This window comes from Oncorhynchus mykiss, chromosome 4, assembly GCF_013265735.2.
Source record: "Oncorhynchus mykiss isolate Arlee chromosome 4, USDA_OmykA_1.1, whole genome shotgun sequence".
Taxonomy (NCBI): Eukaryota; Metazoa; Chordata; class Actinopteri; order Salmoniformes; family Salmonidae; genus Oncorhynchus; species Oncorhynchus mykiss.
The window spans coordinates 15,403,681-15,419,286 of NC_048568.1; the positions used below are offsets into that span (position 1 = coordinate 15,403,681).

Below are 15,606 nucleotides of genomic sequence, written 5' to 3' on the forward strand. Positions count from 1 at the left end.
ACTCCTACAATCACAACAGTAAGACTAATAATAATATATTAACAGAAATTACCGTAACCAAATAAACATTGTAAATTAGAAATTATGGGAATTAACAGTAAATGTACTACTGGTGATACTGGTGTGCCACCCCCACGGCCTCTGCAATGGATTAGTCCACTGAGACAGGTGTCAATCAAGACATGTGCCATACATTTATTAATCAACCAAACAATCTAAATAGGATCAGCCCTAGCAGAGAGACAAGCTTGATGTAGTCATTGCGTGCTAGGAGTATGGGACCAAATACTACACTTTTGACAACTTTATTTATAAGAATCTTTAGGGGTGTAAATAATTCTGACCCCTATCTTTTTGTGAAAATAATGTATTACTTGTTAAACAAAATCTCTTTCTCTGAGCAATTGTATTAGTATGAAATTATATAATTTCCCAATTTTTTGGACCATACAATATAGCTCAGTATTTGAATTATTTATTTTATCCAGTCATTACTGCTCATCTTTATCAAGGGTGTCAATCATTTCAGACCCCACTATATCTGAACACATCAGATTCTCAATAAGAATTCCAAAAATGGAAAATTGTTTCAAAAGAGATCATATCGATTGCAATACAAATATAAAAGATACATTAAACATCAATCTTAAATGATTGGGAATTAATAAATATCTATTTAAAATGGCAAACAGCATTTATCAGGTTTCTTTAGAATTAACATTTTGAATGGTTTATAGAAAACAGGACTCCCCCCCCCCCCCCCCCCCCCCCTCCTGCTGTTTTGCAAGTCCCCTGGGACACAGTGTGAGATGTATTGGATTTCATTTACACAACAGAAAAAGCTAATAATATGTTTTACCATTCCAAATAGAGTAGTAGAGCCTAAACATTCGGTTACAAAAATATAGAAGCCGTTTAAATGAGTGACTGAGCCATTAAAACTGGTGGTTTATTTTTGGTTGTATCTTTATAGCACTTATGAAGAACTACAGTTTTGTCAATTTAGATGAAATTTAGTTGCAACTGAAGGTGAAACACATTGGACCCTCAAGAGTTGAGACATACTAAAAAAAAAGTATATATTTTTTACGCTGAGAGTAATTTGTGACGCTTTATTGTATGGTTCCACGATCTGCTTGTTTATTTAAAGGTCACTTCGAAAGTTCAAAAGGGCAAAAGCTTTCATCTGTAATCACAATGTTGCATTGTATTCATTCATGTTTCTAAACAAACGGACTTTTACCTTTGGTTCCATGTAATAAGGAAGAATTAGGCTATCATACATTATATACCCCTAGTTGAATCAGTGTAGCCTATTCGTATAAGGACCAGTCTTTCTCGTGTCCAAAAAGTTGTCAATTAGGCCTATTGTACAACCATATCATGCCATATTTAAGGTAACAGTAGAGACAGCAGGCTCCTACTTTCAGTCTCACCTTTAGCCAGCCATTTCTTGGCGTAAAGTTCCTAAATGGCTAGTTGGTGTTTATTCAATGACTTCAGGTTTGCACAACATCTTCATTAGGCTACAGTATGCAACATAATGCGAAATTACAACAAGCAGTTTACTGCTATGTTTGCCTGTTATGATCAAATTGACCATTTCAATGTTGTGATCATGCAGAAATCATGGATCCGATAACTTTTTTTCAAATTGGCGACATAGTCTATGGGTGCATGCAGCGACGTCAGGACAGACTCAAATACTTTCGTTCTAGGTGGCAACATTTTGGGACGTAACCGTATATTCTGAACAGTAACTTGCTCGCTATACCTACAGTAAAGCCACCGCAGAAATCAGACCCGATTTTGGAGCAATGATTCGGAACAATCTCAAACATTAGGCTATCAGACTTGGCAAAGACATAGGCTAGTTGTGCTTTTGTATCAAGTTTTTCCGGATCAACGAAATGCAACAGTCCACACCTTAATTTAAATTACTCCAACTAAAAACATTCACCACCAACTTTCCTCTGCGCTCGGCTCGTACAGTCTCTCTCACATAAAGGTTTAAAGATCCTTACCTGTCGTGAATTGAGCCCCGATGCTTAGAATTGAAGAGTAGAGTAGTATGAAGCGAAGTCTAAATGTATCCATGTTTGTTTATAGAGTTGTTCAAGTTTTAAAGCAGTTTGAGACGCTTATTATTCCTGTGGATTCACGGGCTCCATTCTCACCCCTTCACTCTTGCGGATACTTTGTTTCTCCGTGAGTGGAGTGAACGTCCATGACGTCAGCATTGTCACCTATTCAAACGGCTCCTCTCGGAGAGATTTGGCTGCTCGGCAGGCTCTGAGACCGACAGCAGGCTCCCCCTAATGTTGGCAAAGTGCTACAACTGCTTCGTTTTCATGCGTCTTTTTCTATCCAAACGGAACAGAAAGTGTATCCAGTTGAATTTGTGTTGCATTAAATTGTTGATTAACTTGAATCAGATGAATATGTATAGACTAGATCCATGAAATGCATTAATTTTTTAAAATCGCATAGCCTTTGAGACCATTCACAATGACAGTGCCACTTATCACTATCATTCATAGAAAGTGGTACACTGGTGCCGCTATACTCCCGGTTTACCGGAGGGAGGGATTATAGATGTCTCATGAAAAGGAAAGGTAATTCTTCACAGTTGCAAAGTGAGCTGTTTGGTGATTGGACAGGGTAGGCTACTCGTAATAACTCAGTAGAACCCTTCTGCAAACACTATAGGGACTTGAATTGAACTGGAAATATGAGTTGTAGATTAATTAGGTATAAAATCTTGAAATCCCTGGTTACTGTAGCATACCAATCAATCAACAGAGGCAATTTGCTGTACTTTCCCATTAATTCATTGGGAGTACTGATCTCCATGTATTGGTCCCTTTAGGCAGACTTGAATATGACTGCTGGCAATTTGCTGCCTCCATGCCATCTTGGGTGTCAAGTCAGTCTGATCAATGACACAATAGAGAGATGTAAGAAGAGAGGGAATGTAACATGATTGTATTTGTTGTGGGCTTGTCATTACACACCGTAGCACGCGAGTCTGTAAGTCTGTCAGACTAAAGGCTTATCATACTTGACCCTCAGCTCTTCTCCAATGAGACACACTGACCCTTCGGTGAGGGACTGCGAAGCAGGCCTGGCTGCCATGTAAACAGCTGAAAACAAAGACTGCTTTTTACATCTCTCTGCAAAGGAAGGGTGGGCTGAAGAGCCTTTGAAAGGTGCCAAATTCAGGAGTAAAAAATGTTTGGACAGCATATAGTCAGCTCTGCTCTTGCAACACTTACCAAATAACCCTGATTTGCTCTCTCTGAAACACATTTGACATTTTTGTCATTCAGAGCAACTAGGGTTAATTGCCTTGCTCAAGGGCGCATCGGCAGATTTCTGACTTAGTTGCCTCAGGGATTCAAACCAGCAACCTTTCGGGTTACTGGCCCAACGCTCTTAACCATTAGGTTACCCGCCTACAAACAGGGTAAACATCACTGGAAGGTGATACAAGACTGACGAATCAAGACAAGGTTTGAAATGGACATAGCAGGGGAAAGAAAGTAGACAACAAAGTGAATGTTTTAAAGGTGCTCACAGCCAACAGGCCAGGCCTCAGTATACATGAAATAAAAGGGAAAGAAACATACACACACTCTTCAAACATCCCTTTTGATAACCAGGACTAGATACATAGCATTCCAGAGGGCTGTAGCTTGGCCTGGCTCATTAAAAAAAAGCTATTTTCCTTGCTAGGAAAATACATAGTGGTCATGAATCTAATTAATTCACAGCTAGTCAGCGAGCACATTTAGGATCATGTTTGACTTTTCAATCAGAATTTTTTTGGAACATGAAATCATTAGTACTACATTGGCATTAAGGTTACAGGTACTTCATATGTACAGTAGCCTCAAGACTAGCTAAATAACAGCAAATATTGGCAGGCTTTTTTTTATCTCTTTCTGTGAAGATATTCATGAGATTTTGATAGTTACTGCTTTGTTTGACATCACATGGTGCACTTCAATGGGCTTGTTTCATTTCCCAGACTCATGGCTTTGTGAACCATTGTTTTCAAGCATGATGTGTAAACAATGCATGACTGGGTGAGCACACCAGACCACACCCTTTAGAATGACACAATATTTAAGACACAAAACAATACAGTGTTATCATTTCCCCCCTGAAATACAAGGCATTTCAACAGTGAGTTGAATTTATACCCGTTGTATTTTATTTACGATAATTCGGAGACTGCTTCGGTGAGACTCGAGACTGTTTTTTGATTACTTCAGTCACAATGTTGTTTTCTGGTTATATAAAGGGAATTTCTCTTTACTCCAAATCATAAAACACAAGAATGGTACAGACAAGCAAACAAAAATACTCCCAGCTCACATTACGCAGCAGCAATAAAAGTGTTGGTGAAGAAAAGACATGTAAAATGCCAACCAGTTAGCAAACTTCAGTCTTAGAATCATATTCATTTCCTGTTTGCATTTGGTTTGTTTGAACTCTAAAATAATCTTGTCTTCTTAATCCCAGTTTGTGAAATTCTGATGCGCTCACATTCAAGCCTTATAATAAGGTGACATAACACACACTTTACAATGAATGTATGAACATGCACATGTCAACTGGCCTTCACAGGTTTACACATGTACACAGCCCAGTGATGATTACATACTCCCTACGTTCTACAGTGACTGACTGGTGTGTTCAGAAAACCAATGAGAGGTGACAGCAGTCGAAACACGTGATTTAAATGAGGTGTCTGTTAAACACATCTACCCTGAAACATACTGTATATCTACACTATCATGTTTGGAGACATTTCAACGCGCACCAATATATCACGGAAATACGTTACAAATTTGTCAGATATACTGTATGTTTTCACAGCAACACAAGGTCAAGTTGAGGCAACAAAAAGGTACAGTAGTCAAAGTACCGAGACGTTTGTCTTAACAACATTGTCACGCTCGTCTGACGAAGAGGACCAAAGCGCAGCGTGGTACGCGTTCATGATTATTTATTCAAACTGAACACTGAAACAAAATAACAAAGTGGAATAAAACGAAACAGTTCTGTCTGGTGCAAACACAAAACAGAAAACTACCCCCAAAACACAGGTGGGAAAAAGCTGCCTAAGTATGATTATCAATCAGAGACAACGATAGACAGCTGCCTCTGATTGAGAACCACACCCGGCCAAACACAAAGAAATAGAAAACATAGAAATAAGAAACTAGACTGCCCGCCCTAGTCACACCCTGGCCTAACCAAAATAGAGAATAAAGACGACTATGGCCAGGGCGTAACAGTACAGGTAGGTAGCGCATAACACGGTGCCTGACCAGTACAACCTCCCTCTGGCAAGCACGGGGAGTTGGCTCTGGTCTCCAACCTGGCTCACCCAATCTCCCCATGTGCCCCCCAATTTTTTTTGTAGTGGCCTCCCGGTCTTTAGTGCCAGCCTTGTCCCTGTGTAATCTTTGGCCCTTTTACCAGCTGCCTCCGCCTTCCTGGCTGCTTCGACCTGCTCCCATGGCAGGCGATCTTTTCCGGCCAGGATCTCCTCCCACGTGTAGGATCCGTTACCGTCCAGGACGTCCTCCCATGTCCAGTGCTCCTTACCACGCTGCTTGGTCCTTTGGTGGTGGGTAGTTCTGTCACGCTCGTCTGAAGAAGAGGACCAAAGCGCAGCGTGGTACATGTTCATGATTATTTATTCAAACTGAACACTGAAACAAAATAACAAAGTGGAACAAAACAAAACTATTCTGTCTGGTGCAAACACAAAACAGAAAACAACTACCCACAAAGGGGCGGCAGGGTAGCCTAGTGGTTAGAGCGTTGGACTAGTAACCGGAAAGTTGCAAGATCAAATTCCCAAGCTGACAAGGTACAAATCTGTCGTTCTGTCCCTGAACAGGCAGTTAATCCACTGTTCCTAGGCTGTCATTGAAAATAGGAATTTGTTCTTAACTGACTTGCCTAGTTAAATAAAGGTTAAATAAATAAAAACACAGGTGGGAAAAAGCTGCCTAAGTATGATTCTCAATCAGAGACAACGATAGACTCTGATTGAGAACCACACCCGGCCAAAGAAATAGAAAAACATAGAAATAAAGAAACTAGACTGCCCACCCTAGTCACACCCGGCCTAACCAAAATAGAGAGAGAAAAAACATACTGTTGTTGGTGCTGTTTAATTTCTAAGGATTTCTACACTTAAGTCTTACCAAGTGTTTATAGTGCATTTCCTCATCCAGGGGAATGGAAAAAACATCCACCCTGCTGTGATGGATCGCTCAGAGTTCTGTGTGTCTCATACCCCCTGAAATATTGGAGGTGTAGTCAAGGCCCTTGGTATTGGCTGTGTGGTGTGCACAGCCGTGACCACAGCCAGGAGACATGGCGGCGAACCTGGACCAGGAACAGAGATATATCCCCCACAACCGAGCCATGAAGAGAATAACACAGGCCCAGAAACTGGGAATCAACCACTGTGGGAGTGTGAGAGGAGAGGATATGGCATACTGGAAGGTAGCCAAGTGCTACTGCAAAAACCAAGCACTCTCAGTCAAATCAGTAGCTGGTTACTACAGATAAGTAGAAGTCGATTGTCTTAGAATGCATTTTTCTGATTGTTACTCAGTGCTATTAAGTGAGTAATTAGTTAGAATGATTATGATTTAGTTAAATAGGTTATCAATGGTTATTATCAAACAGGGATACTGTTAAATTCAGCCAAATATTTTTCTAAAGCCTCTCTCCTTTACTCTCTAGCGCTGTAGTTTGAGTGGACTTGACCTCAAGTCCTCAATGGTAGGTCCCCTGAAAATACTTCATCCACCTCTCGGTCTCGTAATGAAAACCAAGCCACTGTTTCTATCATCAATCACACTTGATCCAAGTCTCTGAGAACCCCCAGGAGAAGACCTGACAGGTAGACATAGGAGTAATAAAGAAGACAAACAGTGTCACAGTGAAACAGAGAATAAAAACACAAAGGCCTGTTGTGTCCCCTTGTGTGTCTCTGTGTCAAGCTTTCCCTTATCAATGTAATTCACGGAGCCGTGGTTTCTATGCTGTAATTGCAACCCTGGATCAGATCTAAATGCATTTGTATCTCTTTGCATTATTTGTATTTGCATTATCTAACATTCTCAGAAATTATTGTGGCGGCATAAATGTGCTAAAAAATGAAATAAAATGGGGGTTATTAAAAACAGGCTTAATTGCTCTCGCCTGCAGCGGCACCAAACTTTATGACGGCAACTATACTTGCAGAAATATATGATCTTATTAGGCCTATATACCATTGACTTTATTGTAAACAATTTATCACACTAAAAAGTATGCTCAGCTCTACCCTTGATATATTGGCGTGTGTAATATGTTTTTCTGTCTTTAATACACCTTTTAATCAGGGGCTCACAGCTAAGCTGTGAAACCTGTAGTTATTCTTAGATATTTTTTCCCTCTTAACATTGTCAAAAAGCTCAATAACTTTTCTAATTTGGCACACAGAAACCAGAAGCCATGAGTAACTTGGTCAAGAATAATGGCACCAATTGGCCTATAGGTGGCGTTGTTACAAGCAGTCTCACTTAAACCCTCATATCCACCTCCCTGTTTTACCTAAAAACTTAAAGACTTGAAACTTTGTATGTAGGTGTCTTTCTTCATACTGAACAAATTTGCCTCAAGGACACACAAGGTTCATTAGGATAGATTTTCCTCCATCTTGGACATTTTGGAAAACCTTTGAAAAACGTATTTTCATGAACCACAAGTCCAAATAACACTAGCTTCGGTATGTAGACCCATGGTACATATCTTAAGTTTGAGAAAAGCTAAGGGATTGGGTAAGAGAGTGCTGAGCTATACACTGGAGCGACGAACCACCCTTGATTTCTCTGACTGGCTGGTTCCCCTCAATCCACTGGGATTCTCTGCCTCTAACTCTATTATGGGGGCTGAGTCACTGGCTTACTGGTGCTCTTCCATGCCATCCCTGGGAGGGGTGCATCACTTGAGTGGGTTGAGTCACTGATGTGATCTTCCTGTCTGGGTTGGCGCCCCCTCTGGTTCGTGCTGTGGGGGAGATCTTCGTGGACTATACTCGGCCTTGTCTCAGGGTAGGAAGTTGGTGGCGGTTTAAAGATATCCCTCTAGTGGTGTGGGGGCTGTGCTTCGGAAAAGTGGGTGGGATTATATCCTGCCTGGTTGGCCCTGTCCAGACGTATTGTCGGAAATCAGATTTTACATGTCCATTTAAATCCTTTGTAAATCCACTTCACCATGTCCTATCAACTTGAAGCTTTTTAGGGCCATCAAATACATTATCATGTTGAACCATGTTAAACTGAGGCATCAATAACTTGAAAAATTAACTATTAACAATTTCCTTTTTTAACTATGTAATGCTAATGCTTAAAATAACCATATGACATTTTCTCATGGACTAAAAGTCAGACTCACTCCAAATTTGGTATTTTTTAAATTTGATCTTGTTGTAGAAAATAACATTGATGGATTCAAAGATAGCTGCCCTAGCAGGTCCACAGACGATGCAATCGCCATCATACTGCACACTGCCGTGTTCCATCTGGACAAGAGGAATACCTATGTAAGAATGCTGTTCATTGACTACAGCTCAGCATTCAACACCATAGTACCCTCAAAGCTCATTATCAAGCTGGAGGTCCTGGGCCTCAACCCTGCCCTGTGCAATTGGGTCCTGGACTTTCCGATGAGCCGCCCCCAGGTGGTCAAGGTAAGAAACAACATCTCCACCTCGCTGACCCTCAACACTGGGACCCCACAAGGGTGCGTGCTCAGCCCCCTCCTGTACTCCCTGTTCACCAACGACTGTGTGACCATGAACGCCTCCAACTAAATCATAAAGTTTGCAGATGACACAACAGTAGTGGGCTTGATTACCAACAACAACGAGTCAGCCTACAGGGAGAAGGTGAGGGCACTCGGAGTGTGGTGTCAGGAAAACAACCTCTCACTCAATGTCAACAAAACAAAGGAGTTGATCGTGGATTTCATGAAACAGCAGAGGGAGCACCCCCTTATCCACATCAAAATTGACAACAGTGGAGAAAGTGGAAAGTTTTAAGTTCCTCAGCATACACAACAAACGACAAACTGAAATGGTCCAAATCAAATCAAATCAAATTTTATTTGTCACATACACATGGTTAGCAGATGTTAATGCGAGTGTAGCGAAATGCTTGTGCTTCTAGTTCCGACAATGCAGTAATAACAAGTAATCTAACTAACAATTCCAAAACTACTGTCTTGTACACAGTGTAAGGGGATAAAGAATATGTACATAAGGATATATGAATGAGTGATGGTACAGAGCAGCATAGGCAAGATACAGTAGATGGTATCGAGTACAGTATGTACAAATGAGATGAGTATGTAAACAAAGTGGCATAGTTTAAAGTGGCTAGTGATACATGTATTACATAAGGATACAGTCGATGATATAGAGTACAGTATATACGTATGCATATGAGATGAATAATGTAGGGTAAGTAACATTATATAAGGTAGCATTGTTTAAAGTGGCTAGTGATATATTTACATCATTTCCCATCAATTCCCATTATTAAAGTGGCTGGAGTTGAGTCAGTGTCAGTGTGTTGGCAGCAGCCACTCAGTGTTAGTGGTGGCTGTTTAACAGTCTGATGGCCTTGAGATAGAAGCTGTTTTTCAGTCTCTCGGTCCCAGCTTTGATGCACCTGTACTGACCTCGCCTTCTGGATGATAGCGGGGTGAACAGGCAGTGGCTCGGGTGGTTGATGTCCTTGATGATCTTTATGGCCTTCCTGTGACATCGGGTGGTGTAGGTGTCCTGGAGGGCAGGTAGTTTGCCCCCGGTGATGCGTTGTGCGGACCTCACTACCCTCTGGAGAGCCTTACGGTTGAGGGCGGTGCAGTTGCCATACCAGGCGGTGATACAGCCCGCCAGGATGCTCTCGATTGTGCATCTGTAGAAGTTTGTGAGTGCTTTTGGTGACAAGCCGAATTTCTTTGTGTCAGTGGCACTGTATTGTCCTCAAAGCGGGCAAAAAAGTCATTTAGTCTGCCTGGGAGCAAGACATCCTGGTCCGTGACTGGGCTGGATTTCTTCCTGTAGTCCGTGATTGACTGTAGACCATGCCACATGCCTCTTGTGTCTGAGCCGTTGAATTGAGATTCTACTTTGTCTCTGTACTGGCGCTTAGCTTGTTTGATAGCCTTGCGGAGGGAATAGCTGCACTGTTTGTATTCGGTCATGTTACCAGACACCTTGCCCTGATTAAAAGCAGTGGTTCGCGCTTTCAGTTTCACACGAATGCTGCCATCAATCCACGGTTTCTGGTTAGGGAATGTTTTAATCGTTGCTATGGGAACGACATCTTCAACGCACGTTCTAATGAACTCGCACACCGAATCAGCGTATTCGTCAATGTTATCTGACGCAATACGAAACATCTCCCAGTCCACGTGATAGAAGCAATCTTGGAGTGTGGAGTCAGCTTGGTCGGACCAGCGTTGGACAGACCTCAGCGTGGGAGCCTCTTGTTTTAGTTTCTGTCTGTAGGCAGGGATCAACAAAATGGAGTCGTGGTCAGCTTTTCCAAAAGGGGGGCGGGGCAGGGCCTTATATGCGTCGCGGAAGTTAGAGTAACAATGATCCAAGGTCTTTCCACCCCTGGTTGCGCAATCGATATGCTGATAAAATTTAGGGAGTCTTGTTTTCAGATTAGCCTTGTTAAAATCCCCAGCTACAATGAATGCAGCCTCCGGATAAATCGTTTCCAGTTTGTGTCTGCTTGGGGGGGGATATATACGGCTGTGATTATAATCGAAGAGAATTCTCTTGGTAGATAATGCGGTCTACATTTGATTGTGAGGAATTCTAAATCAGGTGAACAGAAGGATTTGAGTTCCTGTATGTTTCTTTCATCACACCATGTCACGTTAGTCATAAGGCATACGCCCCCGCCCCTCTTCTTACCAGAAAGTTGTTTGTTTCACACAGACAGTGTGGTGAAGATGGCGCAACAGCGCTTCTTCAACCTCAGGAGGTTGAAGAAATGTGGCTTGTCACTCAAAACCCTGACTAACTTCTACAGATCCACAATCGAGAGCATCCTATCGGGCTGTATCACAGCCTGGTACGGCAACTGCTCCGCCCTCAACCGCAAGGCTCTCCAGAGGGTGGTGTGGTCTGCACAACACATTACAAGGGGCAAACTATCTGCCCTCCATGACACCTATACCACCAGATGTCACAGGAAGGAAGGCAAAAAGGCAAAAAAATATCATCAAAGACAACAACCACCCGAGCCACTGCCTGTTCACACTGCTACCTTCCAGAAGGCGAGGTCAGAACAGATGCATCAAAGCTGGGACTGAGAGACTGAAGAATAGCTTCTATCTCAAGGCCATCAGACTGCTAAACAGCAATCACTAACTCAGAGAGGCTGCTGCCTACATGGAGAACCAATCACTGACCACTGTAACAAGTGGATTACAAGTCACTTTAAACCATGCCACTTTAAATAATGCCACTTTAATAATGTTTACATAGCTTACATTACTCATATCATATGTATATACTGTATTTTATACCACCTAATTGCACCGTGCCTATGCCGCTCGCCCTCGGCCATCACTAATCCATATATTCTTATGTACATATTCTCATTCACCCCTTTTAGATTTGTGTGTCTTAGGTAGTTGTTGGGGAATTGCTAGTTTACTTGTTAGATATTGCTGCACTGACAGAACCAGAAGCACAAGCATTTCGCGACACTCGCATTAACATCTGCTAACCATGTGTATGTGGCCAATAGAATTTGATTTGATTTGATTAGATGCATATTAGCACATCCGCTAATATGCTAAAATATGCACAAAAATATTCTAATGTTCCATGGGAGCAAATTACACCACATTTAGAATGTAGACCCATGGTACATGTCTTAACTTAGCTAAGGGATTGGTCAAAACATTTATGAGTTATTGACCAATCAAAAAAGCAGATTTTACATGTCCATTTAAAGCACTCTAAATCCACTCCACGGTGGCCTGTCAACTTTAAACTTGTCATCGCTATCACAGATGTTCCTAAGATGAACACATTGTTATTTATATCTTGAAAAACAAGGAAACTATTACAGTGCCTTTCAAAAATATTAATCCCCTTTTGCGTATTTCCTATTTTGTTGCACTACAACCTATAATTTGAATACATTTTTATTTGGATTTCATGTAATGGACAAACACAAAATAGTCAAAATTTCTGAAGTGAAATGAAAAAAAAATACTGGTTTCAAAATACAAAAAATATGGAAAAGTGGTGCGTGCGTATCTATTCACCCCCTTTGCTATGAAGTCCCTAAATAAGATCTGGTGCAACCAATTACCTTCAGAAGTCACATAATTAGTTAAATAAAGTCCACCTGTGTGCAAACTGAGTGTCACATGATATGTCACATGATCTCAGTATATATTCACATGTTCTGAAAGGCCCCAGAGTCTGCAACACCACTAAACAAGCTGCACCATGAAGACCATGGAGCTCTCCAAACAGGTCAGGGACAAAGTTGTGGAGAAGTACAGATGAGGGTTGGGTTATAAAAAAATATCAGACAATTTGAACATCCCACAGAGCATCATTAAATCCATTATTAAAAAATTGAAAGAACATGGCACCACAACAAACCTGCCAAGAGAGGGCCGCCCACCAAAACTCACAGACCAGGCAAGGAGGGCATTAATCAGAGAGGCAACAAAGAGACCAAGATAACCCTGAAGGAGCTGCAAAGCTCCACAGCGGAGATAGGAGTATCTGTCCATGGGACCACTTTAAGCCGAACACTCCACAGAGCTGGGCTTTACAGAAGAATGGCCAGAAAAAAGCCATTGCTTAAAGAAAAAAATAAGCAAACACGTTTGGTGTTCGCCAAAAGGTATGTGAGAGACTCCCCAAACATATGGAAGAAGCTACTCTGGTAAGATGAGACTAAAATTGAGCTTTTTGGCCATCAAGGAAAATGTCTGGCACAAACCCAACCCCTCTCATTGACCCGAGAACACCAAGCATGGTGGTGGCAGAATCACGCTGTGTGGATGTTTTTTTATCGGCAGGGACTGGAAAACTGGTCAGAATTGAAGGAATGATGGATGTCGCTAAATACAGGGAAATTCTTGAGGGAAACCTGTTTCAGTCTTCCAGACATTTGAGACTGGGACGGCGGTTCACCTTCCAGCATGACAATGACCCAAAGCACACTGCTAATGCAACACATGAGTGGTTTAAGGGGACACATTTAAATGTCTTGGAATGGCCTAGTCAAAGCCCAGACCTCAATCCAATTGAGAATCTTTGGTATGACTTAAAGATTGCTGTACACCAGCGGAACCCATCCAACTTGAAGGAGCTGGAACAGTTTTGCCATGAAGAATGGGCAAAAATCCCAGTGGCTAGATGTGCCAAGCTTATAGAGACATACCCCAAGAGACTTGCAGCTGTAATTACTGCGAAAGGTGGCTCTACAAAGTATTGACTTTGGGGGGGTGAATAGTTATGCACGCTCAAGTTTTCAGTTTTTTTGTCTAATTTCTTGTTTGTTTCATGATAAAAAAAATATGTAGCATCTTCAAAGTGGTAGGCATGTTGTGTAGATCAAATGATACAAACCCCCAAAAAATTGTTGTAAGGCAACAAAATAGGAAAAATGCCAAGGGGGGTGAATGTTTTTGCAAGCCACTGTAGCAACTCATTCTTTGCATATTTAACGCTAATGCTCAAAATCATCTTCTCCTCATGAACCATACTTCAGATTCACTCCAGATTTTGGATTTTGACTCATGAATGAACATACAGGAAGGTAGTTCCTACATGATAGAGTGCTTGCTTTGTTATCCAACTGATCTTGTGTCCATTCTGTCATCCTGTGAACCCCGTTCCTTGCTGCTCGTAGCTATATTCGCATGTTATATTGATCTAGTTTTCCAAAAGTTGGAAAAGTTCACTTGCCCTTAGTTCTCTTCCTGTAATCCTTGAGTAGTCACTATACAGTAGGCGAGGTGTTGGCAGTGTTAGTCACTCCAATGAGGAATGGTGTCATAAGAGAAATCAAGCTTCCTTAAATATCCTATCTGGCAACTGACACAGCTGATGGTGAATAACAATGACCAGCTGATCTTGGAATATATGTGTCTGTGATGATAATGCTGAGTGAGAATTGCCCCAATCCACAGCACGCAGGGCTGAAGGAATTGCCCAAGACAGGCCTAGAGACCCACAGCATTGGTAGGTAATTGGATGCTGAGATAAGTTGTTAGCTCTCTGCACTTTATTGATTTCAGCAACAGTGCAAAGCGTCACAGATAGCACAATTCATGGCCAAACCTTTCATCACACATAATTGATTAAACAGCATTGCTTTACAGGGAATATAAATGCTGACCAGATAATCAAACTGTGTGAGTGAGTCACACTGGAATTGCTTTTGCATCTACAAACCTGACCATAGCCTCAGCTAACACTCATTACCCCAGTCCAGTGCATCAACCATAAAGATTGTATTTTTGCAGAAGAAATCCACACATTATGCTCAAAGAGTCTATGGTTGCCTCCAATGCCTCCCTATAAGGAGCAGTTCAATTGTCCACAATCCTCATGTCCCCATTGTTGACGATCTCAACCTGTCCTTCCATGAGCTGTAGCTGGTTATCTTTTGAGGGTAGCTCCCAGTTTCTGATATCCAATAATATACAGTATATCACAAAAGTGAGTACACCCCTCACATTTTTGTAAATATTTGAGTATATCTTTTCATGTGACAACACTGAAGAAATGACACTTTGCTACAATGTAAAGTAGTGAGTGTACAGCTTGTATAACAGTGTAAATTTGCTGTCCCCTCAAAATAACTCAACACACAGCCATTAATATCTAAACCGCTGGCAACAAAAGTGAGTACACCCCTAAGTGAAAATGTCCAAATTGGGCCCAATTAGCCAATTTCCCTCCCCGGTGTCATGTGACTCATTTGTGTTACAAGGTCTCAGGTGTGAATGGGGAGCAGGTGTGTTAAATTTGGTGTCATCGCTCTCACACTCCCTCATACTGACTGGTCACTGGAAGTTCAACATGGCACCTCATGGCAAAGAACTCTCTGAGGATCTGAAAAAAATAATTGTTGCTCTACATAAAGATGGCCTGGGCTATAAGAAGATTGCCAAGACCCTGAAACTGAGCTGCAGCACGGTGGCCAAGACCATACAGCGGTTTAACTGGACAGGTTCCACTCAGAACAGGCCTCGCCATGGTCGACCAAAGAAGTTGAGTGCACGTGCTCAGTGTCATATCCAGAGGTTGTCTTTGGGAAATAGACATATGAGTGCTGACAGCATTGCTGCAGAGGTTGAAGGGGTGGGGGGTCAGCCTGTCAGTGCTCAGACCATACGCCGTACACTGCATCAAATTGGTCTGCATGGCTGTCGTCCCGGAAGGAAGCATCTTCTAAAGATGATGCACAAGAAAGCCCGCAAACATTTAGCTGAAGACAAGCAGACTAAGGACATGGATTACTGGAA

General features: G+C 41.8%; 1 protein-coding gene across 18 annotated transcripts in view; it reads right to left on the minus strand.

Moving 5' to 3' along the window:
* Positions 1–2,501, minus strand: part of ptprk (protein tyrosine phosphatase receptor type K) — a 148,539-nt gene extending 146,038 nt beyond the window's left edge. For 3 of the 18 annotated variants that reach the window (XM_036975703.1, XM_036975702.1, XM_036975705.1), the window contains exon 1: positions 2,025–2,500. In XM_036975703.1, the coding sequence (XP_036831598.1) occupies positions 2,025–2,097 (73 nt within the window). In that variant the 5' untranslated portion in view covers positions 2,098–2,500. Of the gene's footprint in view, positions 1–2,024 lie in introns of all 18 variants that reach the window. The other 15 variants (XM_036975706.1, XM_036975704.1, XM_036975707.1 and 12 more) reach the window with 8 other exon arrangements.
* Between the last annotated feature and the right edge of the window lie 13,105 nt (positions 2,502–15,606).